At 42.2% G+C, this 25,240-nt stretch overlaps 2 protein-coding genes across 4 annotated transcripts in view; both read left to right on the top strand.

The window, feature by feature from the left end:
* Positions 1-8,801, top strand: part of LEMD3 (LEM domain containing 3) — a 55,987-nt gene extending 47,186 nt beyond the window's left edge. Inside the window, exons 10-13 of the mRNA XM_074827319.1 lie at positions 1,561-1,642; positions 6,078-6,183; positions 6,274-6,352; positions 6,604-8,801. Of these exons, the coding sequence (XP_074683420.1) occupies positions 1,561-1,642; positions 6,078-6,183; positions 6,274-6,352; positions 6,604-6,767 (431 nt within the window). The 3' untranslated portion in view covers positions 6,768-8,801. The remainder of the gene's footprint in view (positions 1-1,560; positions 1,643-6,077; positions 6,184-6,273; positions 6,353-6,603) is intronic.
* A 1,956-nt stretch (positions 8,802-10,757) lies between these two features.
* MSRB3 (methionine sulfoxide reductase B3) overlaps positions 10,758-25,240 on the top strand; it is an 89,203-nt gene continuing 74,720 nt past the window's right edge. For all 3 annotated transcript variants that reach the window (XM_074827301.1, XM_074827302.1, XM_074827299.1), the window contains exon 1: positions 10,758-10,967. In XM_074827301.1, the coding sequence (XP_074683402.1) occupies positions 10,758-10,967 (210 nt within the window). The remainder of the gene's footprint in view (positions 10,968-25,240) is intronic.

Raw genomic sequence — 25,240 nt, 5'->3', positions numbered from 1 at the left:
AAGGGCAAAAAACTCGACAAAACCATGTGCTATTGAAAAAGGACATGGCCTTAAACTATAGGCAGCTCAGAGATAGATGCAGTGTCACCACACCAGCATATTTAGAAATCTGTTACCAAGAAAAAACAGAGTTGTTAGAGGTGTTGGTGACTTGGATTGTGTATGTGTGTATACTCTAATAAGAACATTTTTAGTTATTTGGGGAACTTACATTAGGTTCCATATTAGATTTGGAGGCCACCTTTCCTAATTTCTGTTTGGTAATTATGTATTTCTTTGCCTTAGAAATTTACATAAGGAGCAAGTTTCTCTATGCCATATCTGCAGGCAGTGAATTTTCTCTTGGTTAGTGCTCATCATGCACATGCAGTGTCTTCCACATGACTGAATTTCTTCTATGTGACATGGTTTTTGTTTGGTGACATACAGAAGAGCAGCAGTGTTTGTGTATTTTGGGTTTACTTGCAATACTTTATCTTAAAAGGTCAACAGTAGTGTCATCTATGCAAAACTGAAACTTCTAACGCTTGGAACGTAACCTCTTGAATCTGTCAAACTTTTCCAAAGTAGGGATTGCAAAGGAGAAGCATTACCATCAGTTTGGAACATCTTTTTGTCTTGTTGAGATTTTTAGTCTTATGTTTAAACTCTTGAATCTCAAGTCTTCAAAGTAAAACTTCCTTCAAGCCAGGTTATCCCCTTCCATTTCTGTTGCTGCTTTGTTGGCCCTTCCCAAGCATGGAACTACCTTATGAGTCTGAAGGGCTCCTTTATCCCTTTTCTCATGGTGCAGTCTACTGTTGTGACTCCTACAAGTAGAACTTGTGAACTTTGGAGAAGTTAATATTTTAGAACTTCATAATCTATTTCATGGGATTGTTCAGCTTTGAAAGAGTTACTCTTTTATTTTTAGTTTTCATTTTTTTTCTTACATCTGTTCTATCCTCTGGTGTGTTTCATTACAGATTTTTGCAAGCTCCTGATCATGTGTAGAGCATTTAGAGTTACAAAACCTCCATCCTTGTAGAGTGCTCCTTGGCAGTTGTTACTGCAATACAGATGCAATACAACATCCATCTGAGCATCTCCCTATTTCTTAGTCAGATGGGCAGTAAATTGCCCCGAAAGTGGAAAAAAAACCAAAAATTCATCAGGCAGTTAAAACTGAATAGTTAACCTGCAGCTCCACAAGTTTGATCCAGATTTTAAGAGTATCTGTCTTTTCATGGAGATGTAATGCAAATACTTTCTGTTCGGCTATATGGTATTTTCTTAAATATCCTGAATTCTTTCCATGTACTGTGGCCTGGATATAAGAGTGTACATTATCTTTTTAAATGTAGAAGTTGTAAATCTAAAAAATTCAGTTAAGTATGGTACATTTTCTTCAATGCAGTAGAAGACCATGGGGAACTTAATTTGCTTGAAGCTTTTTCATAGATGAAGGAAAGTATTCTTTTGAGTAAAACTAGAAAAGTATTGATGTATAAGGCTGACACTTGTTAACTAGATGGTATTATGCCTGTCAGTAATTATTATTAAATTTATTTTTCTTTGTAGCATTTCATCTAGATAGAAGAAATTCACCACCAAACAGCTTGACACCATGTCTAAAGATTCGCAATATGTTTGACCCAGTTATGTAAGTAAAACCAGTTATCTATCTGTATTTCTGTATTCATTTGGAAGGGTCCATTCCTTTCTTCTGAGAGGGGTTTGGAAGAAGTGAGTAAACATGAATACTGTGAAAGAAACACATGGGTTGTACAAAAAAATCTTCCTCTTAACATCTGTGAGAAGACATAAGTAATCTTACTGTCTGTCGTCTGTCCTGCATTGTCTTGCTTTGTCTTCGGGTCACTTCTTGAAGAGTGTGGCATTTAGTCAAACTGCTTGGAGCAATGACTGATCTTTCACCATTAATTAATTTTGTAAACGTTCAATTATATCGCCTGCCAGGGGAGACTCATGTGGCCTAACAACAGACTGTTAAGTTTCTGAGGTATTGTTAAGTATTCTGGAGTATTTAGACTGTTATAGAGCTTGCACAGTTTCCACTTAAAAGGCTGAATTTAAATAATTTATTACTTTATGGCAGTGTGACTGCCTAGTTTTGAAGCAGATGGATTTTTATAGTTGGAAGGTTTTAAACAAATTAGTGCAGAGTACTGGCTTCTAAGGCTCAGATATAATTCTAAAGTATGTACTGTGTATGAGTAAGCAACAAGCCTTGTTTCACATAGGAAGAGTTAAGGAAGTATAATTAATTTTTTTGTAGTCTTTTAAAGCTTCGTCCACTCCACTATCCTGTTATATCCCATTGGCTGTGGACTAGATCATGTTAGGAGTTGGGGACTTAACACATAGGTTATGCCAGCTAATCCCTTACAATCTTTGAGGCCTGGTTTGTCCAGTGTAAAGATCATGGACTCCAGTAACTCCTCTGAAGTAATTTATTCCCTGGTATGATTATATAGGGGAAAAATAAAGATGTTATACTGTTTTACAGAATAAAAGTGAGATGCTTACTGGAACTGAAGAATGAGAAGTTGAGTGGAAAATAAAAGCTATTGATTAGAATAGGGCATAACAGGAAGTAGGAGGGGACACTGGAGTATGGACACAAGTGATTGCAAAGTTTGGATATATTTCTTCAGCTCTGTTTCACTTCTGTTTCTAGCCACACTTAATTACTTTAGTTCCTTGCCTTATTATTTGGAAACCTGTTAGCTAATTTAACTGAGGACAGTGTTATCCCTAGCACAGGGAAGTACTCTAAAAACCGTTTTTCTCAGTGCCTTTAAGACTTAATGGCCATTGTGGGCAGAGACCCCAACCATGACTTGTTTCACAACTTTCAGTAGGGTGAGCAACACTGAAGTTTTAGGCATTGTTCTTGAGTCAAGTTGATCCTCCTGTAGGAGGATGAAATAAAAGATGAGATTTGCTGAGAATTTTGGGTGAGATCAACATCCTTATTGTCTTTGCTACAAAGGAGACTTAATGAGCTATATTAATCAGAGCAGTACTGAAATGAATCCGTTCCTGAAGCTTCACTCTAATATTTATTGGTATGCTGTGTTGGTTACTTTCTTGTTTCAAAATGTTAGGTGTTCAAATTGTCCGCCGTTAATGGAACTAGTAACTGAGATGTTATTTTTGTCAAAACAACCTCCCTTTATAGGCTATATCTTTGCTGTAAACTTCAGTGGTTTTTAGTACTGACACAATCTATGCCCAGCAAGGGCATTAAAAAAAACCCAAAAACTTACAGACTAGAAGTTGTTCTCTTTTGACACTTCTCTTAGTGTCTGTGTCCGCTCAGCTATTTTGAACAGTGTAACTTCTAATACATTCACTTTTTTGTAGACCTTTTCTTTTGGAAGTTTACCTAGCTCTGTTACTGGAGTACTGGATTATAGTCATAGTGGGATACTTCCATCAATTCCATATTGCATACCCCAGCCCATTCCTCTTCTGTGAGCTGTCTTGCAGAGGACTGCTGCTAAAGGAAGTCCTTTTTGGCATACGCTGGGAGCAATCTTAAAAACAAACAAAAAAACCCAAAACCCCAAAACCTGCAGTGCAAGACAAACTACTTTATTCAACTGCTTGTGTCGAAAGAGGAGGGAGGTTTATGTTCTTGTCCCAGATCTGAAAGGGATGAATGCCTTCACTGACCACCTGAAACACAGAATGTACCAGTGTATGTGATTACATTGGCAAGTACTGGTTTAGACATCCATAGGCATGGGTGCAAGGTATGTTTAACAAAATTAGTTTTTAGGTGCTTTTTAAGTCAACCTATTGTACACTAACAATAAATGACTAAGTATTTTTCAACAATGTGCCAGTAGCTGATAAAAGCAGCCATCCATAACAGGTCTTTGCTCTTGACCTGAGAATCATCTGGGGAATATATCAGTTAATTTGTATTTATCAATGCTAACAGAGTGAATAATCATCTTTCTACTGCCAAAAGTCAGAAGACTTACCTGGACATTGTGAACCCTCAGACCACAGCAACCAATTTAAAGTTGGGTGTATGTTCTAGGCATTTACTATACCAGACACAAACCTGTTTTTAAAATAGCAGTCTAAGCATCATTTGGATAAGCCTGTTTTAGCGTTTCTGCATCTACCACTAGGTGAAAAGAATGGTTTGTAAAGCTTAGGTAGTACTACTGCAAGACTTGTATTGATAGCACATACACATGCATGATCAGGGAACAGGAAGTCATTCCTGTTGGGGGCCTGTTTCATTATGGGAAATCCAAGTTAATTGATAACTCATGATGTTTCGTGTCCCAGGTCTGCAAAACACAAAAAAGCAGACTAGGCTGAGAATGCACTTCTGCTTGATGTTTAAACAGGAAATGAGCACTTGGGAGTAACGCAGTGACTTCAGTATTCACGAATAATACACAGCAGAAAAGATGATTGCCTACTCCTAACAATATGTTCTCTTCTTATGGTAGCTGCCTTTCTGCTGATGACAGCATGCTTCTCAAGAAAATCTGGACACAAGTCCTGGTTTGAGAGGGAATGCACTGAAATCAAGATTTCATAGAATCATAGAATAGTTTGTGTTGGGGGGGACCTTTAAATGTCCTGGCTTTTGCAACTTGGAATTACTTTATTTCCCTAATATCCTGAACACAGCATGTTACAAAATATGGTTGTTTACACTGTTAGAGAAGGGGAAGGAGATTATATTCCCTTCATTTTGAGTTATCTAATAAAAAGAAAACACTTCTTCCAGCCTGAGCAGCACCTTCTCTTAAATTTAGGTTTTAAATTGTAGGTGTTTTCTGCTGGCCAGTCTCTCTCCTAATAGGACCTTAATTTGGATCTTCTTTGCACCCTTGTGTCCCTTCCCCACTTTTGTTTGCTTGTTTATATATAATCTGCCTGTCTAAGGGGCATCAACTGGAAAGTGATCCTCTGACCAGTCAAGGTCAAATAACAGAAACAAACCTGACATTCCATGTTGCCAGAGTCCCTCAAGTATTGTGTTAGTGCCCTGCTCGAGAGATTTAAGTAACATCTCTGACCAATTAACTTCCCTATGTACATTCCATCGCCCCACCTTGGTTTTTTTTTTTTCATTAATAAGGAGGAAGGTAGATTAAATATTTCAAGAATTTTGGCTTTATGTAGAAGAAACTCTTTAAAACTACCCAAAGCTCTTGATAGTATTATTGAAAGAGTAAGTTCATTGTTTTTTGTGTAAAGACTATTCAGGCAGGCTTAAAGGTATATTAAGGCTTTTGAAATTGTTTTCCTTCTGCTTAGATTTATTTTACTAGAACCAGATAGTTCCTGCAGTACCTTCACAGAATTACATAGACTTTTGTCTTCTCTACGGAGAAGTACGGAAAAATTGATTAGTCTTGACAATAAAATATTTTTTGTGAAAAGCTCCCAAAATTAGAATCTGATTTTAATAACTTCTATTTCTGGACCTAGTTTAGCATGTTCTATCAGTACCCTATGGGACAAATGTAATTTGATGCTTTGTTTGGGATAGTGAACAGCTATTTCAGTGATGACCAGTGTCTGCTGTTAGCTAAAAAGCTCCTCCAGCTTGCTCCTCCAGCTTGCTGAAGCCTGACATGTAATGTTGCTTCTGCAACTGCTGGTAGAGGTGATACAGTAAAGGGGCAGAGGCCTTTAAGCTGTTGTCTTCCCTTGCTGCTCTTCCACTGCAGTAGGAACAGCCTAGGAGTGGCCTTCTCCTTGGAACAACGGCCATCCCATCTGAGCAGGTGTGGGAAGGCGAGTTTATGACTTCTTGCAGTTTCAGACAGGAAGGTGATGGCAGCCTGCTGGAAGGGGAGGACAAACTCCCCCGAATACAGATTATTCCTTTTGATTGTTAGAGTTGAATTTTCTGAAGTGAACCATAGAACCCAATTTACTGAATATTCAGTAGGTCAAGTACTAAATCTGTCCCAAAGGCATTTAACAAAAATGATGTCAACTTACAGAGTAACCAAACTCAGCAGGGAGAAATGAGATTGTCCTGAATGTTTAAAGAAGTATGTGCTTAATGAAATCTTCAATTGTTTGCATAGGGAAATAGGTGATCACTGGCATCTAGCAATTCAAGAAGCAATCTTGGAGAAATGCAGTGATAATGATGGAATTGTTCATATTGCTGTTGACAAAAATTCACGTGAGGTGAGTGTCTTTCCAGTAACATCTTAATGCTTTGTTTATCCTTGTCTGTTGGACTTTAAAAAAACCCCAAACCTCTCTTTCTTAATGCAGGGTTGTGTATATGTCAAGTGTCTCTCTCCAGAGTATGCTGGAAAGGCTTTCAAGGCATTACATGGCTCTTGGTTTGATGGTAAGGAATGGGGGTTTATAAAAAAAAGCATGGGTAGAAATGACAGAAGATGGGTGCAGTTGGAGTTCTTTTAAATGGTGAAAGGTTTTATATCTAAATTACTGAGCTGTAACAAAAACTGTATCTCTTCAGTAGTCATCACCTGGTAAGTTAATTACAGTATAATGACGTGTTTGTGTGTATTATGTCCTGAAACAAAACGTAGTAATACTGAACTAGAAGGTTTCTCTTTTCCTATTTCTTTGCCTCAGGAAAGCTGGTAACAGTAAAATACCTGCGACTAGATCGATATCATCATCGTTTTCCCCAGGCTCTTACTTGTAACACTCCGCTGAAGCCATCAAACAAACACATGAACTCTATGTCACATCTGCGTCTTCGGACAGGCACAACTAATTCTCAGGGAAGTTCCTGAGAAGACTTTCTACAACTGCTAGGACTGTTACTTGCAACAGGAATTTTCCTGTTTGGCTGCCGTCTTCCTTTTTTAGTGCTTTTTGTATGTAATACTTTAATGAATTAAATAAAAGTTTGAACGTTCCAGAAATCTTGTTTCCAAAGGGACTTAGCAATGAGGCAGTAATACTGAGCTGACAAAAAAGAAAAGAAATTGCTTCAGGAAGTTTTCTGGGGCTATAGTAAACCAATGCATTTAAGTTTTGCATGAGGAATACAGAATTCATTATACATTTGCAGATGTGGTGACTGTATTTTTGCACCAAGAAGTGTTTTTAATAATACAAAAGCATGGAGAAGAGACGACTTCCTGTATTTCCATAGTTTCCTGTGAAATAATCTTGTGGGTATTTTGTAATAAACAACCTACAGTTCCTGATGGTGAATAAGTTAAAGAAATTTCTTTTTCAGTCAATATTAGTTTTTTGTTGCTGTATAAGAATCTTTTTCTGCAGCTAGGGTATGGGGAAAGTTAATCTGGCATTAGTGGTTGCATATAAGTGTGAGGGAAAACGAACTGAATGCGGATGTGCTACGGTTTGTATATAAATGTAAATGCTGGTGGCGGCAAAAATGGTTGTGTTCTGTGAGGATGTCTGCATTGAAGCAGTGAATAAGCTTCCTATTTTATTCAAAACCTAATGTTTTATATGGTTTTGGCTTTACCATGACAAGAAGTCAAATACCTTAAAGTGTTAGATACAGGTTACATATCTTTTATAGGTTTTATATTAAAATACCTGACTGATTTTGTGTAAAAGGTCTGATACCAATTGTAATGAATTCAAATTTGTGAGCAATAAAGAAGCAATTGGCAGATACTGGAAAAATATTTTGTGAAAAGCTGTATTTATTATTACAATTGCCAGGGCTGTGACAAAATACCATTGGGATGAAGTGACTTTCCCAGTACATTGTTAACTTGTTTTAATGAACCAGTTACCTGTTAAAATTTTAAAAGGTACATACTTCCTTGCAACAATTTTGGCTGATGCAAACTAGAACTACAGCTGACAGTAAATCTTGTGATTCCAAGCTTGTAAATTTACTAACATTTACCTGAAGTACAAGATTGTTGCTGAGAAGCTTAGTTGCAAATCTAAGATTATTGGCTTTACTAATTGCCATTCCTACAACAATTTTATCTAATTATCCAGCTGAATATCCTGTAGGAGGTGAGACTGGAAGCACACCAGTCCCACTAATTTTACTGAAACTCACTTTACTTTGTAGATATGATGGATTTGCAGCATGAACTTGCACAAATAATGCACGTTTTTCTTATGGTTAAGTAAACATGATGCACACTATTCTGCAACAGAAAATCCTATTGTGCCTTACCTTTGTGCTTTTGTGGGCACCATGTTTATTATTGGAGAGTTTGTTAACCGAAAAGTTTTAAATCCTCAGTTTTATGTCTCAGATGCTAATGAATGAGTATATATAATATATAATCAGCCATGCAGAATTCTACTTACCAAGGACAAGTACATATTTTTGATGGGTAAGTAGATTGTGCCAGGTCTGGTAGATTTTGATGAGTTTTACTATATACATATATGTATATGTATAATATACATGTATATGTATTATATATATGTATATAAACTAATTTTGTTGTATTTGATGTGCATCATAGTGATTTGTTAACCTGACCTTAGTGACCCCATCTTGTGACCTGTTGCAAGAGTGAATGTAAAAATAGTTGTGGCATTTTAAAAGGTCGCCTCGATGCAAATGCATCTATCTTGCTTCTAAAATATATTTCTTGTAAACACTGTACATTTTATTATTGTAATATGTACTATTATGCAGCTTATTTTACCTTAAACTGTTAAGTTGACCAATATCCCTTCCTGCAAGACAGATGGGAATGTGTACAATACCTGAACATTTGAAAAAAATCAGATGTTTGTTGTAATTTGTCACCCTGTCCTGTAAAAAAACCAAAAACCAAAACAAACTCGAATTAAAGGTTTATTAGGGGTTTTTATATGTGTCTCACCTTCTAGATATTTGGATGTCTCTTTGACTCTAATACTTTTTTCATCTGGGAGGGGGGGGAAGATTCATTCATCATAGCCACCTAACCTTTCAGTGTTTGTTGGGGTTTGAAACTGAACAGGTGCTACTGTGAGCTGAAATGCACAACCAAGCTTCACTTAAAGTCTGTTATTTGTCCAGATTCTGTACCCAGGGAGTGCAGAGGCATTACCTTGGTTTCTCAGTCCAGGGGAGGCCGTGTCTGACCTGTTAAAGGACAGAGGTGAAGAGTCTCAGCCTTATGTTGTCAGCTTATTTCTTGTATTTTGAGATAGAAAAAGTCCTCAAAGGGCTTTTGATAGACTAACAGAAAACATAGCCTTTTTTTTGTCATTATATTTATACTATGCTGTTGATGATTGGTATTTGAAGGGTTGTGTGGTAGGAGAACCAAAGAATGGTGTGCAAGTCATAGAATGATCATAGAATGGTGTGGGTTGGAAGGGACCTTAAAGACCATTTAGTTCCAACCCCCCTGCCATGGGCAGGTTTTCCATTAGACCAGGTTCTTCAAAGCCCCATCGAACCTGACCTTGAACATTTCCAGGGAGGGGGGAATCCTCAACTTCTGTGGGCAACCTGTTCCAGTGTCTTACCATCCTCACAGCAATGAATTTCTTCCTTATATCTAATCTAAATCCACCCTCTTTCAGTTTAAAACTGTTACCCCTTGTCCCATCATTACACTCCCTGATAAAGAGTCCCTCCCCATCTTTCCTGTCGGCCCTCTTTAAGTACTGGAAGGCTGCTATAAGGTCTCCCTGGAGCCTTCTCTTCTCTAGGCTGAACAACCCCAACTCTCTCAGCCTGTTCTCATAGGGGAGGTGCTCCAGCCCCCTGATCATCTTCATGGCCGCCTCTGGACTATGCTCCAACAGGTCTGCATCCTTCTTGCACTTGGGGGGCCCCAGAGCTGAACACAGTACTTGGGGGTGGGGGGGTGTCTCACAAGAGCAGAGCAGAAGGAGAGAATCACCTTCCTCAACCTGCTGGCCACACTTCTCTTGATGCAGCCCAGGACACAGTTGGCTTTCTGGGCTGCGAGTGCACATTGCTGGCTCATAGTCAGTTTTCCATCTGCTGATACCCCCAAGTCGTTCTCCACAGGGCTGCTCTCAGTCCACTCATCGCCCAGCCTGTATTTGTGCTTGGGACTGCCCCAACCCATGTGCAGGACCTTGCACTTGGCCTTGCTGAATTTCATGAGATTTGCACGGTCGCACCTCTGGAGCCTGTCAGGGTCCCTGTGGATGGCATCCCTGCCCTCCGGCATGTCGAGTCCATTATTTGCATGCATTTGTCCAGCTCAATTTTAGCTCTTCCTTGTGGAAGGGGAGCGGGAGGAGGGAGAATTTTACTATAATTGTTTATCCCCTTTTTTTTTAAAGATATGCAAGGTGGGCGTTAAGACCTGTCTTAATTTCGCTGCCTGTGATCAAGTTGGATCAGTCACTCGGCTTCTGGCCGCAAGTGGGAGCCGCGGGCCGGAGCCGTCACGCCCCGCGGAACGGCGGCGGCTGCCGCCAGGCTGATGCCCCCCGGCTGATGCCCCCCGGCTGCACCCCCACCCCTGAGGGCGGGTCAGGTGGGTCAGGGCCGCGGCGGGGCTGCCTCCGCTCGCCAAGCGGAGACCGGGGTCCGGCGCCGCGCTCCCCCCCCCCCTTTGGAACAGCGGGGGGAATATTTTTAGAAAGGCCGCGAGCGGCTGGGTTGGCCTTGCCGAAGCACCCTTTAAGCCGAAGCACCCTTTAAGCCAAAGGACAGCGAGCTCCGAGCGTGCTGCAGCGGCGGGACGGTTCGGGGTCCCAGCGCCGTTCCCCCCCGCCGGCTCCCTGCGCGCAGGCCGCCCCCCCGCGCCGCGCCGCGCCCCGCCGTGCCGGGCGGGCGGCGGGTGTCTCCCGGCTCTATGTTCATATTTGGCGTTGGCCGCCGGTGCCCAGGAATTTCCCGTCATGCTCCCCGGGCGGCGGCCCCGTCACCGCGATCCCGGGGGGCGGGGGGGGGCCGGGGCCGCTCGCTCGCTCCCTCGGGCCTCTCCTCATGCGCGCTGCGCCGCCGCCGCCGCCGCTCCTCTCCGCGCTCTGTCTGGCGCTGGCGGCCGCCGCAGGAGCCGCAGGTAGGAGCCGCGCCGGCGGGCAGCCGGCCCTCCGCTGGTCCCCCGCCGCCGGGGGGACGGGCCGGGGGCTGCGGCGGGGGCGAGGGGAGGAGCGGCCCCGGCGGCGCGGGGGGCCGGGCCGCACCTGCCGCGGCTGGGGCGGCGGGGAGCGGGGGAGGGGAGCGAGGAGCGGGTCCCCGCTGAGGGGGACCCCCCCGCGCCCTGCCGGCGGCGGGGGGCTGCGGTCGGTGCTCGGGTTGAGCCCCGTTTCACGGAGCGAGCGCCCGAGGGGGTTTGCCCTCCCACCGTCCCGGCCGCGCCGCCGTGGCCGCCGCAGCGCCCGAGCTCCGGGGTGCGGCGCGCAGAGCCCCGGCCCGGGCGTCCTGTGCTGCGGCCGCCGCTTGGGACGCGGAGGCGAGGTAAATAGTTCCTGGGGTGCGCGGGGGGCACTCGGCTTGGGGAGGCAGCGCTTGGCCGAGGGATGAATTAGTTCAGTTCTGCTGCGGTCGTCTTCTCGGTAAATTGGGCTTCGTCGGTCAGAAAGCGAGCTTAAACTTCACGTAGGCTTTCGGAATTCCGTCGTGTTTTTCTAAGGGAGCTCAGTGCGCTCGCTCGCTGCGTTTCTTTTGTGTTCCGCTACTGACAAACATAGTTGACGCAAAAAATAAAGTATAATTTTATTTCTTACTGACCCCTTTCCAAGTCAGTGTAGCAGTACTTGGTGCATCTCTAATATTCCTGGAAATAGAAATGAGACTCAATTGAGCTTCCTTTAATATTTGACAAATTCGCTATAAATGCTGGCTTTCCTGCTTGAGCTGAAAGTCTAGTCATCCTCTCCTTGGCATAAAGACTGTCTGAAGGTGCAGTGACCTTAAATAGGGAGAACCGTGTATTAAAAATACTAAATCTAACGATAGATACCTACAGGTAAGTCTAGATGCCTTCTGTTACCTAGCAATAAACGTCAGATCGCTGTAAGAGTTCTGACCTTAAACGCAGTTTTTTAGTTACATTATATATGTCATGCTTTTAGTTCTTTCTCTTTTAAGCTTCCCGTTGTTACTCTTAACATGGTTCTGAAACTGTTCTTTTGAAAGATAGATGTCAGAATGAGGTATCTGCAATAGGCAGATACTTTGCCTTACCGATACAGCTTGTTTATAGCAAGCGATCTGTAAATGGAAGAGTCAGCTCCACTCCCACTATGGCACAGTGCCATTCATCCAAGTACAGCCTTTAATGTTTAGAATTTGTCCTGTTTATGTTCTTGCCCTCACTGAATTGACACAAGTGCTTGCCGTCTTATTTGCTGATGATTCCCAACTTTTTATTGTGTTGCTGCGTGCCTTTGCAGTTTGTCATGATTCCTTGTCTGCCAAATTTGGTTGGTAACAGTGCCCTTTAAGTCTGATTCTGGAAGTAGTTTCCATTAGTTTCCATGTGGCTTGTCATCTTAGACAGTTGCTTGTAGTTTCTAAAAGAATTGCCAGCCTTGCTGTAGACATGGCTTATTTTAGAACAGTATTTCTTAATTGTCTGTTAAAATTTTTGTAGGAAATTAAATATGGTGAATAGCTTAACCAGAGTTACTAAATAATCCTAGAATTCAGAGATGGAAGTTTTGGGGTTTTCTTAAATAAAGTTCTGTATTGATTTCTCAAAACCACTAAAGTTAGTGGAGTTAAGCCATATATAGTTTAGTCCAAAAAGTGGTTGGTGGGTCCTTTTCCTGTCTGAAATTCCTTGGATCTTTATAATACACATTTGAAAAGATCTTTTAGGAGGAAAAAAGAATTCTATTTTTCCCCCAAAAGGACAATATTTAAAAATAGTGCCTTTGTATATGGGGTAATGTTTCTATATTCAGTAGTAAAGCCATATAAAGGAATTGATCCTAGGCAAAAAGAAAATCTTTGGACTGAAAGACCTTGCTTATTTTTCCAAGTGGTGGTGGTTAAACACTCCCACAGAGATTTATTTGGCTAAACCAGACTTTTATGTTTGTACATACCATAAGAATTCCTTACAGCTGTTCGATAAGGGAAACTTGCATGTGAGGAAGGTATTTGGTCCTTTGCCCTGATATTTATGAAGGTATGGGAGGATTTTGTTTACCTACTCTAACGTTTTGTCAGCTTTGTAAGATGATACTTGTTTCTGTATCGTTGGAGGTCCAGCCTGTTTATTACATGAGAAATGCTAGAAAATGGAAGCTCCCTTTTAGGTGGATTGTTAAAGGTTCCTTTGTTGTTTATTTTAAAAGATGGGAGAATAGGAGGGAGAAGAGGGAGAGAAGAGATTGCTCTGTTAAGGATTTAATCTTCTCAGCCAGGTTAAGAAGTCTGCTTGTCTACGTCTGACTGGCATCACTAGAAGCCAGCGATGCAGTGAAGCCATCCAATTTTGAGATAGCTCTGTTGAGTTGCATAATTCAAGTGAGTGTGCCCTCATTACAGAACAATTCTTAAGCTACACACAACATTTTATTAGTTGTAGATAGGGAATATGATCTTCTTTTCCCCTTCCTATTCTCTCTCTTCTTTCATTAAAAACTGCAGTTTTGGCAGCACCCAGGCTATGAACTTAAGCTGTTGAGGCTTTAGCTGATGGAAAAGTAGGATAAACTATCAGCCTAATTATAGCTTGGTCTAGCCCTGATTTGTTAAAGGGTTCCTTTAGCCAAAAGACCCCCAGAAAAATGGACCCTCAAATTCCTGGTGTATTTAAGACTGTGTTTAGGAATTATTGTAGAATAAAGTGAGGTATGAATTTCTTACTGAGTAAGAAATGAGTAACTCTGAAGTTGGTATGCTTATTTTGGAACAGACTGCAAGGCTAGATGGAAATAGGGTGTTTCTTGCTCTGGAATAATTGTGTCCATACATGGAGTTATTTAGAGGCTACTTCTCTATACAGGTCAGAGGTCTTCAAAACAACAACAAAAAGCATGCCAGCATTTGGGGCTTTTTTTTTTTTTCTAGTGTCTCATAGGGTAAGAAGTGGCTACAGGTTAACTTTCCCTTCCCTCACTTTTGTCGCTTCTGTAGGATTGTATTATTATCTTTTTGTATGCTTCATTTGCCTCAGAAGGATCTTAGGTTCCCAGTAAACTATTGGTATGTACTAGCTAAAAAACCAAAAAGCACAAAACTAAAGATTTAAGTCCTCCTCCATGGAAATTTGTGAATATATAACCAACTAGCAGTGTCTTAAAAGTAATTTCCAACCAACCACTTAAGAAAAGGAAGGGAGCACACAGTAACTTCTACTAGAAAATGAAGAATGTCATTTTGGGTTTTAATGGGGATTTTTGTGTCCTTAATCTGTGAAGATGGTGATCCTTATGCTTTGTCTGAAAATAGGGTAGAAGAATTCTTTGGGAACCCCACTGATGGTGAGATAACTAGAAATTATAATTTATCTGCTTAGCTCTAGCCTTCTGGTTCTCATTTAGGAACATCAGTTCCAATAGCATTATCTGAAAGCCACACAGTCTAGCAACTGGTACTGGGAATAAAGAGACTGTTCTCAGTAAGGACTTTAAGAGGAATTGAACAGTACTAGCCCAAACCAGGCAAGAACAACGCTTAAACTTATAAGGTGCTACCACAGTTTCGCTGTCTTCACAGACTTAAGTTATAGTTTAGCATGTTTTGTAATATGATTAATAGCATAAATGCTTCTTCATTTCAACAGAGCAGTGAAAATGATCTTTCCAGTAACTTTTGTGTTTAAACATCGTTCAGCTTTTGAGTGTTGCACAAACAAAGTCTATGGACAGGACTTCTGCAGAGCTCCCCAGTTCGCTCTTTCGGTAGCATCTGAACACTGGGATTAATGATTTCTTTGAAACATGGGCAGCAGTTTAGCAAGATGTACGTAGTGTGCTCATGCATTGTTTTGTTGGAAAGTGTTACCACATCCAAGAAATCTTAAGAGTAACGTTGTGCATGGCATTTGGAAGTGTTTCCCCAGGGATCCCTTTAAATCTTGTGTTCCTCCAAGCAGGGACAATGCCTTTGTGTTTCACCTGATGGAAAACAAATCCCTGTTACCAGGGGGTAACAATAGTGCTGATGGAAAGTAGCTGCCAAATGCTACCGCTTTCACTCCGACCACACAATGAAAATGGGGGGGGAATCAGCACAAGGAACCTTAGCAGCTTCCTGGGGAAGTGATCTGTGCCAGTCATCGCCAAAAGAAAAGAGCCCAGAAAGTGTTCAGTCTGGCTGCAGGATTGGCTTGTTCTTGTCCTTCTCTGTTCCCCAGTGTGTGGTTCTCGGGGGAAATCCGCAGGCGAGGCTGTGCCTCCAGGTGTACGCATGCACAGAGAGCGTAGGTGATTTTAACCACTTTGAGGACCTGTGCGGTGGGTTGGCTGGGGTGAGAACCCCGTGGATGTCCCTTTCAGCTCATGCAGCAGTTGTTCGGCAGCATAGCGAGTCTGGCCTTGGGTTTCCTGCAGCTGGTGCAAGAGCAAAGCATTGGTTTGATGTAAAGGTAGCTGTACTTGCTCAAATCGGCTAAGAAAAATGGTTAACTTTATACAAGCAGGCTTTGCCACCTGGGACAGATTGTCACCATCCTGCCGCTGGGAGGAAGCTTGATATTAAACATAATACCAATGCAGATCCCTCCTTATGTGTCCTGATGACGAGCAGTCACAGCTTACACCCAGTTCAAGTTGAATTTGTACTAGTGAGTGATCCAGCAGTGCACTGATTTGGTCTTAAGTATGCTGAAACCAAGGCTTGCGGATCAGATTGGTTAGGCTTCTACTCCTTCACACCAACGGCACTGTCAGTAGCCATAGCACAAGTATGAGGGAGAGAAGAGAGTAAGACAGGAACAGAAAAGGGAGTAAGGAACAGATGCATAGGCTGCCAGTTCCGGGACAGGCGGAAAAGTTCAGGTGGATTGGCCAACTGTGTGAAGTTAAAGCCCTGAGGTGGAAATTCAGAAACTCCACAAATAAAGTGATTTGCGTTTTCTATAGCTTTATCATCTCTGCTTTCGAATGGCTGCAGAAAAAGAAAATAAGCCCTGTTGGTCAAAGCCTTAGTATTTAACCGCTTGTTGTCAGAACTGTACTTTTAGACTGTATCCTCATTTTTTTCTATTTTTTTTTTTTCAGGATTAAAATTAGTATTTCATCAGATCGTATGCATATACAGTGGAAAAATACACTGTGCTGACAGCACACCTTTTAACATCTCTTTTCATGAGAAACCAAATTGTCTGTGTACATACTTGTTCTGTGTGCTCTTGCTTTTACTTAAAAGCAAGCACATGTAAGGGACAAGATCTTCACTGACTTGTGTAGCTAATTAGTGGCTCACTCTGGAAGGGACCCACCAGACGCTGCTGGTTTCTAATCTTCTACAGAACCTGTCATCCCTCATTCAAAATCACAAGGCTGCTTTGCTATGTGCCTCTGAGCTTGAGAGAGGTGCAGGATTGCACCAAACTATTTTAGCGGTTGTTGAACCATGCTGGGAAGGATTACAACAGATACTTTGAAGTATTTAAAGGACTGCACTCTGCCTGTAAAGTCCTTTAAAATGTGAAATACAGTAGCTGTCTGGGGCAAAACAAGCTTTTTTTGTTGCTCTGTTACATATGAATTGCAGAGTAGCACATTTTTATCTAATGACAGTCCAGTAATAACTATGACAGTAATATAGACATGTAATAGCTGAGTGATGTAATGCTATTTAAGAAAAGATGCAGGTTTTCAGAGCATTATCCCATCTCCACCGTCACTCTTGTAGACTAAACAAACCAAGTTCTTAAGATATTTTTGTAGGGATTTGGCTTTCTGAACCACTCTTTTTTTTATTTCTCCTGTGGACTTTCCTCAATAGTCTCTGTCCTATGTCCCAAGCCAGCAGGGCATTCCAGCTGATACCTCACTGCTGCTGCTGAGAGCAGATTTCCTCCCCAGCCCTGCTATTATGTATTATGCTTCTGTTTCTAATAAACTCCAGATTATCATTTGCTTTTTTTTTTTTAATAGTTTCACACCGTTGGCTCAATTTATTGTCACTGTAACCTTGACATCCTTTTCTGCAGTGCTGCTGCTGGCCTGGTATTCATCCTTTTGGTTTTGTGCATTTGAGGATTGCATTTGAGGATTTCTTTTAAAGTCCAAATGTGGTTCTTTGTACTTGGCTGTATTGAATTTAATCTGGCTGTTTTTTTTACCATTTCTCCAATTTATTAAGACCATCTTGAGTTCGGCTCAGATCTTTAGAGTGCTTTACGCTCCTTGCAGGTTGGTGTCTCTGCAGTTTTAGTAAGACTACTTGCTGGGTTTTGACCCTAGTCAGTGGGAGAAGCACTGAATGAGTGTGATTTTTCAAGCAGCTCTGCACCTGTGTTACAGGACCTTGGCCCAGAAGGAACGTGCTTCTCCTGTTTGCTCTGTCAAAAAGTATTTTATATTTGAGTCTGTTGGATTTACTGCTTTCTTTCTGCCTGTAGAATAGGAGGAAAGAAGGAAAAGTACATTGGTTGATAGGGTTAGATTTTGGCATGTCCATCTTGGTGGCTTATTGCTTTCTAATTTTCAGTTGCCTATTTAATAATTTGTTTCAAAAGCTTTCTGGGTGTTGAAGGTAGGCTAATGGCCATTTAGTTCACCAATCGCTCTTTTCTTCCGTTTTAAAAATGGACGTTGTGAGCTTATTCCTGAGCTTTTGGAAAGGCAAAAGCATTTCAGAAATCCTCCAAGGTGATTGCTCTTTTCTGAATGGTTGCCCCAGCTTGTTTCCGAAACACAGAATCACAGAATCATCTAGGTTGGAAAAGACCTTGAAGATCATCCAGTCCAACCATCAACCCAACATTAACAGTTCCCAACTACACCATATCCCTCAGCGCTATGTCGACCCTACTCTTAAACACCTCCAGGGATGGGGACTCCACCACCTCCCTGGGAAGCCCATTCCAACGCCTAACAACCCCTTCTGTAAAAAAATGCTTCCTAATACCCAGTCTAAACCTTCCCTGGTGCACCTTGAGGCCATTCCCTCTTGTCCTATTGCTTGTTACTTGGTTAAAGAGACTCATCCCCAGCTCTCTGCAACCTCCTTTCAGGTAGTTGTAGAGGGCGATGAGGTCTCCCCTCAGCCTCCTCTTCTCCACACTAAACAACCCCAGTTCCCTCAGCCGCTCCTCATACGACATGTGCTCCAGACCCTTCACCAACTTCGTTGCCCTTCTCTGGACACGCTCGAGTAATTCAATGTCCTTTTTGTAGTGAGGGGCCCAAAACTGAACAAAGTAATCTAGGTGCAGCCTCACCAGTGCCAAGCACAGGGGCAAGATCACTTCCCTGTCCCTGCTGGCCACGCTATTTCTGATACAAGCCAGGATGCCATTGGCCTTCTTGGCCACCTGGGCACACTGCTGGCTCATGTTCAGCCGGCTGTCAATCAACACCCCCAGGTCCCTCTCTGACTGGCAGCTCTCCAGCCACTCCTCCCCAAGCCTGTAGCGCTGCTGGGGGTTGTTGTGGCCCAAGTGCAGCACCCGGCATTTGGCCTTATTGAAACTCATGCAGTTGGCCTGAGCCCATCGCTCCAGCCTGTCCAGATCTCTCTGCAGAGCCTCCCTACCCTCGAGCCGATCAACACTCCCACCCAACTTGGTGTCATCTGTAAATTTACTGAGGGTGCACTCGATCCCCTCGTCTAGATCATCAATAAAGATGTTAAACAGGAGTGGCCCCAAAACTGAGCCCTGGGGGACACCACTCGTGACCGGCTGCCAACCGGATTTAACTCCGTTCACCACAACTCTTTGGGCCCGGCCATCCAGCCAGTTTTTTACCCAGCAAAGCGTGTGCCCATCCAAGCCACGATCAGCCAGTTTCGCCAGGAGAATGCTGTGGGAAACGGTGTCAAAGGCCTTACTAAAGTCAAGGTAGACAACATCCACTGCCTTTCCCTCATCCACTAAGCGGGTCGCCCTGTCGTAGGAGGAGATCAGGTTTGTCAAGCAGGACCTGCCTTTCATAAACCCATGCTGACTGGGCCTGATCATCTGGTTGTCCCGCATGTGTTGTATGATGGTACTCAGGATGAGCTGCTCCATCAGCTTCCTGGGCACCAAAGTCAAGCTGACAGGCCTGTAATTTCCTGGATCATCCCTCCAACCTTTCTTATAGATGGGCGTCACATTGGCCAATTTCCAATCTGTCGGGACCTCCCTGGTCAGCCAGCACTGCTGGTAAATGATGGAAAGCAGCTTGGCGAGCACCCCAGCCAGCTCCTTCAGCACCCTCGGGTGTATTCCATCTGGTCCCATAGACTTGTGTGTGTCTATGTGATGCAGTAGGTCACTGACTGTCTCCTCCTGGAATGCGGGGGGGTCGTTCTCCCAGTCTCTGTCTTCTGGCTGAGGAGGCTGGATTCCCTCAATACAACTAGTCTTGTTATTAAAGACTGAGGCAAAGAAGGCATTAATCACCTCAGCCTTTTCCTCATCACTTGTTACCATGTTTCCTCCTGCGTCTAGCAGGGGATGGAGGCTCTCCCTGGTCTTTCTTTTGCTACTCACATGCTTATAGAAACATTTCTTGTTGTCCTTGATTGTTGAAGCCAGATTAATTTCTAGCTGGGCTTAGACCTCTTGATTTCTGCCCTGCATAGCCTCACAGCATCTTTGTAATCATTGTGAGTTGCTAGCCCCTTCTTCCAAAGGCTGTAAACTCTCCTTTTCTCCCTGAGTTGCAGCCAAAGCTCGCAGTTCAGCCAGGGTGGTCTTCTCTGTCGCCGGCTTCTCTTACAGCACCTGGGGACTGCCTGCTCCTGTGCCATTAAGACTTTGTTCTTAAAGAGTGCCCAGCCTTCCTGGACCCCTATATCCTTCAGGATCATCTCCCAAGGGATTCTGTCAAACAAGTCAAAGTCAGCCCTTTGGAAGTCCAGGATGTCAGTTCTGCTGCCCCCTCTCCTGGCCTCTCTAAGAATAGAGAACGCTATTATTTCATGATCGCTGTGCCCTAGTCGGCCTCCAACCACCACATCATCCACCAGTCCTTCTCTGTTCACAAAGAGGAGATCCAGCAGGGCACCTTCTCTGGCCGGTTCACTCACCAGCTGCGTCAGGAAGTTATCTGCCACACATTCCAAGAATGTCTGGGACTGGTCCCACTCTGCTGTGTTGTGTTCCCAGCAGATGTCTGGGAAGTTAAAAGTCTCCTTTAGGATAAATTTCTGTAAGGATAAATTTCATAACCTGTCAGAGGAGGAAGAGCAACCTCAGACAAAGGTTGCAGACACACAAGATAGCTCTATCATCCGGGAATATAATGATTCAGCATTACTGTTCCTAATTTCTGGTGGTCAGCCTCATATTTATCCAGCTAAAGCACCTGAAGTGAGTTCCTAAGAGTGAGAAGGAAAGCTTGATAGATGTTGATAAAGTGTGTGTGCTCAAAAAAAATGCAGCTTCAGCAACTTCATTGACAAGATAGTTCATTACAAATTCAGGTGGCTGTCATGCTCCACTGACAGTGTGTGTGCAGAAGAAGGTGTGTGCAACAGATTTCAGCATTTTGAAATTAGTCACTGCTACTTCAGATGATTACCTCTGTTGTTTCTTAAAAAAAATCCCTGAAATATACTGCCATGGAATGTCATCTGGGCAGTCAACTGATTTCCAACCTGATAATCTGTTATGTGCGTTTTCTTTGTATTGTGTTACGAATAGAGAAATTTGCTGATGGACTTAACTGATCATAGCTTATGGTTTATTAATTTTCTTATTTGTTTTGCCTAGCAACTACATAACATTTCCAAACATCTAGATAAATTATTTCTGTGAATATCTATTTAAGTACACATATAAATGTAAGAGAATGAGAGTCTTTCTGCACATTCATATCAATGCTATGAAAATAACATACTGAACAAATATATCAGAATTCTAAACAGTAATTATTGTTTCAAAAAAACCTTAAAGTAGACATAGAGTGGGTACATCCTTTATTGTTTTATTTTGATAAGGCGTGCTGAAGGCTTGCATGCTCAGCACTGAGATGTGCTGAAGTAAACTGTGGGAGGAGAATGGTCCTGAGGGGGACTGAGGATGCTGTGGGGGCATGGCTCCGTTGCCAAGGAATTTCTAATGTGTCAGAATGGTGTGAAATGTAAAGGACCAAGAGGGGGAAGAGGCACTCCCGATGTTTTAAGTGTAGGATTTCCTTTTTTGGAGTGTGAGTCCAAGTAGGACAGAAAGAAACTGCATTTTGGGGCAAGGTTTAATGAGGTTTCTGACAGCAGGCTTCGGCAGGAGGGGGCTGCCTGTGGGTGCCGCTGCTGCCTCTGCTGAAGGGAGTGGAACAGATGTCGCTTTTAAGAACAGATTATGCAAAGAAAACATCCAAATTTATCTTAAAATATTGATCCAGACGGGAAGCTGAACTACAAAGCCTTGAAACTAGCAAAAGGCTGAGGGGAAGAGTGGAACGAACGTGGTGGCTGCATTGGTTCCCCCTTTGACTCTCCAAGCAAGACGAGCTGAACTGAGCCGTGGGCCCACCCTGTGAGCCAGCGCCGCGGGCACGGGCAGCCCTGGCCTCTGCGTCGGGGGGGCTCTGTACGGGACTGCGGAGCCTGTACGTCTGGGGGGGCTCTGTACGGGACTGCGGGGCTGCTGCCAGCCCTGGCGTCTGTGTATGGGGGACTTCGTGCAGGAGTGCAGGGTCTGTGCGTCAGGGGGAGCTCTGTGCAGGACTGCGGGGCTGCTGCCAGCCCTGGCGTCTGTGTATGGGGGACTTCGTGCAGGAGTGCAGGGTCTGTGCGTCAGGGGGAGCTCTGTGCAGGACTGCGGGGCTGCTGCCAGCCCCGGCGTGTGTGTTTGGGGGGCCTCTGTGCAGGACTGACTGCGGGGCTGCTGCCAGCCCTGGCATCAGCAGGCCGGCGGCATCGCCCCTGCCCGCAGGTGGCTCAGGGTGAGGCCACGGAAGCTGACCCTGGAGAAAACTCCAATATTAGCCCTGTTGTATGCTCACTGTAACAGAGCAGGAGAAAGTATTTATGGTTTTTTCCAAAGGTAAGTACTTCTCACTGTGCAGAAAGGTTTTGCATGGTTACTGTTGGCTGCAAGTCCAGCTGGTGGGAATAGGATGAATATTTTCATCTTTTGAATGCATTTAGGGCTGGGAAATGTGGATTGAAAAAAATGTAAGGTTTAATAAATATGACAATTAATAAATTAGACAATTAATAGAGGTGGAAGAGACACCTTTGCATTCTGGACACTTGAGAGAGAATTAAAGAGAAGGGAAATAATCGAAGCAGGTTTTAAAGTAATATATTTAGCCAGAATGAATACTTCTTTTGCTCACAAATTGAAAAACAGCTTTAGGATGCCTAGAGATAGATGCTTGTGCCGCACATCCAATGTAAATATATTTGGCTAATTAAAAAAATAAAATGCCACATTTGTTCATTTTTAAACTGCACTGGAATCAAAAAAAGAATTCACCTCACACAGATTCCAAGTAATGTTTTTCATTGAAAAAAGTTTGCCTTTGGACATTTTCTCTTGTAAGAAGGAAAAAGAGTCCTGAACAAATGTGTTTATCCCTGGAGTTACCTAAATACAGGTAGATGTACATATAATCCCGGTTATTAAATAGTGGCAGAAAATTTTGCGTAAAGTTATTTATTTTTTGCTAATCAACTAATGATAACCTAATGAAGTGAAGATTCGTTTTAAGAAAATGGTGTTACAGAAATTTAAATAAAAGTATTTGTTAAATTAATCCACCGTGGGCAGTGGTTTAAAATCAAATAATCTTTATATTTGAATCAAATTTATTGCTGTTTGGACAGAAATAGTTTTCTTTGCTCTCTCACTTTTCAGTCATTGACATTCAGTATTATCTGATTGTACTGTAAGTTCAAAGAAGATTTAAAGTATAAGGATAAATACTGTGTCCTTGCTGTAGTGTCTTCTTGCTGCTATTCATAAAAGTACATGTCTGACTAGGGAAGACTTACGAGTTTCTGTTTTACTATGGAATTTTATTTCGGTATGGATTAGATTTTTAAAATTTTGTTTTCAATTGCATAAAGTTCTTTGGTTTTAGGGTGGTTAATGTTACTAATACCGTGTGAGCCATTCTTTTATGTTTTTTTGTGCAGTATCAGAATTTCTTCATGCTGTAATTTTTTTAAGCTATTTTTGGATAAAAGGTTGACATTTTCTTGTATATTCATAAGGCTGCTCCGCATACCATCATGGCACAATCTGTGTGATCAAAGGTACATTTTTAAAGAGTGCTTTTATTCTGTTGACATATGCATAGACGTATGTGTGCTGAAGATGTTATTTGAAGGATAACTCATGAGACTGTAGAATATCTAATTTTCTGAAAGGGAGATGGCTCCTCTCTGTGGTGATGAGCGGTATTGGTTTTTGGAGAAAGCCACGTAGAAAATTTCCATGTAAGGGAGACTGTTGGGGAGAGATTGGCAGCTATGATGTCTTTAACTCGAAATGCTTTTCTAGTAGCTGGGATGATAAAAAAAGAACCAACCAGCCTGAACTCGTCGGAAATGCAGTTATGCTAGCTAATGGAGAGATCATAATTAAATTTTATAAGCCTCATGCTTATAAGCTTTTTAACAAAATATGAGACTTAAGTTTGGTTCACAGTCTGATTTAAAAATTGTATTTACTCATGTAGTAAACTACAAAAATACAGGGAGATAATTCAGCTTTCAGATAGTTTGTGCTGAAGAATTGAATGCTGAATGAAATGACACAGGCTGATGTCTGGGTAGGATATGGGTCTATGTGTGTCTTTTGCACTAGAAATTTATTTTTCTAGTAGGATGCATGGCATGTATAGGCACATTATGTGCCTACACATGTAGGTAGATATTAGCACCAACCACTGTTTCCGTTAAAAGAGTTGTAAATATCTTGAAAATCAGCTGGCCATAGATTTACTGGTTATTTGTTGGTGATTTCCTATATATACTGTAATAACCCCTTGGCATTTGATCCTGCATTGAGGATGCTTTAGTCTGCTGCTGTGGCAGGGAGTGCTGTTTCTTTGGGGTTTTTTATTCCCTGATACAGATTTTACTCTGAGAGCTTATTAAATCAGAGGCCAAAACCACAGCTGAAATGACAACTGTTTTTAGCTCTGATGTGTTCAGGGACCTTTGTCTCCTTCAGTGGACTAGTTAAGTGTCATTTCAATATTTCCTTACAATGCCTCATAAAACAGAGTCATCAAATTTAACTCATCTGTGATATTTCAGAATTCAGCTTCTCTGTGCAGCAAAAGTGGCAGCTTCCTTCACACCTGCTGCACCGCAGCCCATCTGTGCTGCGCGGGATAGGAGCGCACGCTCAGCAAACTACTGCAGAGCTGGTTTTCACTCATCTCGCTTTAGGAACAAGTGAGACAATGCTTTTTTCAAGAGACTTTTTTGTGTTTAAGGTTGGAAGGTCCTGTTAAGTCATACCAGTTCTCAGCTTTCTCTTTGCTTCATTTTTATGAGATATTCTACCAAGGAGAAATGGCTCATATCACATATCTATTGTGTATTGTTACCCAGGCAAATAAGCCTTGTAAGCTGAGGAAGAAGTCCACTGAGTTACAGAACACTGTGTAACACAATTTAAAAGAACTCCAATTCCAAATTAAGTATTTGTTTAATCTTCAAAATTAGTAATTTTTTTCTTTGAAAAGTAAAAACTAGTACAAAGTTGTTTCAGAAAAACAGAATAGAAATTCCTGTTGGAGGTCTTCTGTTCACTGCTAAAAAAGAAAGTTGTATTTCACCTGCTGGTAAATGATGCATGGGATTTGTCTCGAATTAAAAATAGCAGAGCTAACAGGCTTTCTATTCTCTCTTTGTTGGTAGGCTTGACAAGGCAAATATTGGTGGAGAGGGAGAGCATACCTACTCCAGTTGACCTGATAGTAAAAATAGGTATCATGTCTTCAGTGCTAAGGTGCCTCTTTGATAGCTCTATCCACAGCAGAAACCCAGAAGTTTTTTAAACTTCATTTTTTCTTTTAGTACTGAAAATGAATTCTTTATTGGCGAGCAATGCAAAAAGCTTTCGGGCTTGCCAGTAGGAATTATTAAATTAAAAGGTTATTTCCAGAACACTTGTATCTCATCATCTGAGCACCAGAAGCAATTAAATCTTTGCCACTGTGCTGGAGAGGACTGCCTGGAATGGAAAAGATTAGATATTTTTCACAATGTTGAAAGGATTGTGATTCTCAGAAAAGACCCATTTAAAAATAGTTT

Source organism: Strix aluco, chromosome 5, assembly GCF_031877795.1.
Source record: "Strix aluco isolate bStrAlu1 chromosome 5, bStrAlu1.hap1, whole genome shotgun sequence".
Classification (NCBI taxonomy): Eukaryota; Metazoa; Chordata; class Aves; order Strigiformes; family Strigidae; genus Strix; species Strix aluco.
Note: the sequence above shows the minus strand (reverse complement) of the source record. Positions and strands in the feature narration are given on the sequence as shown.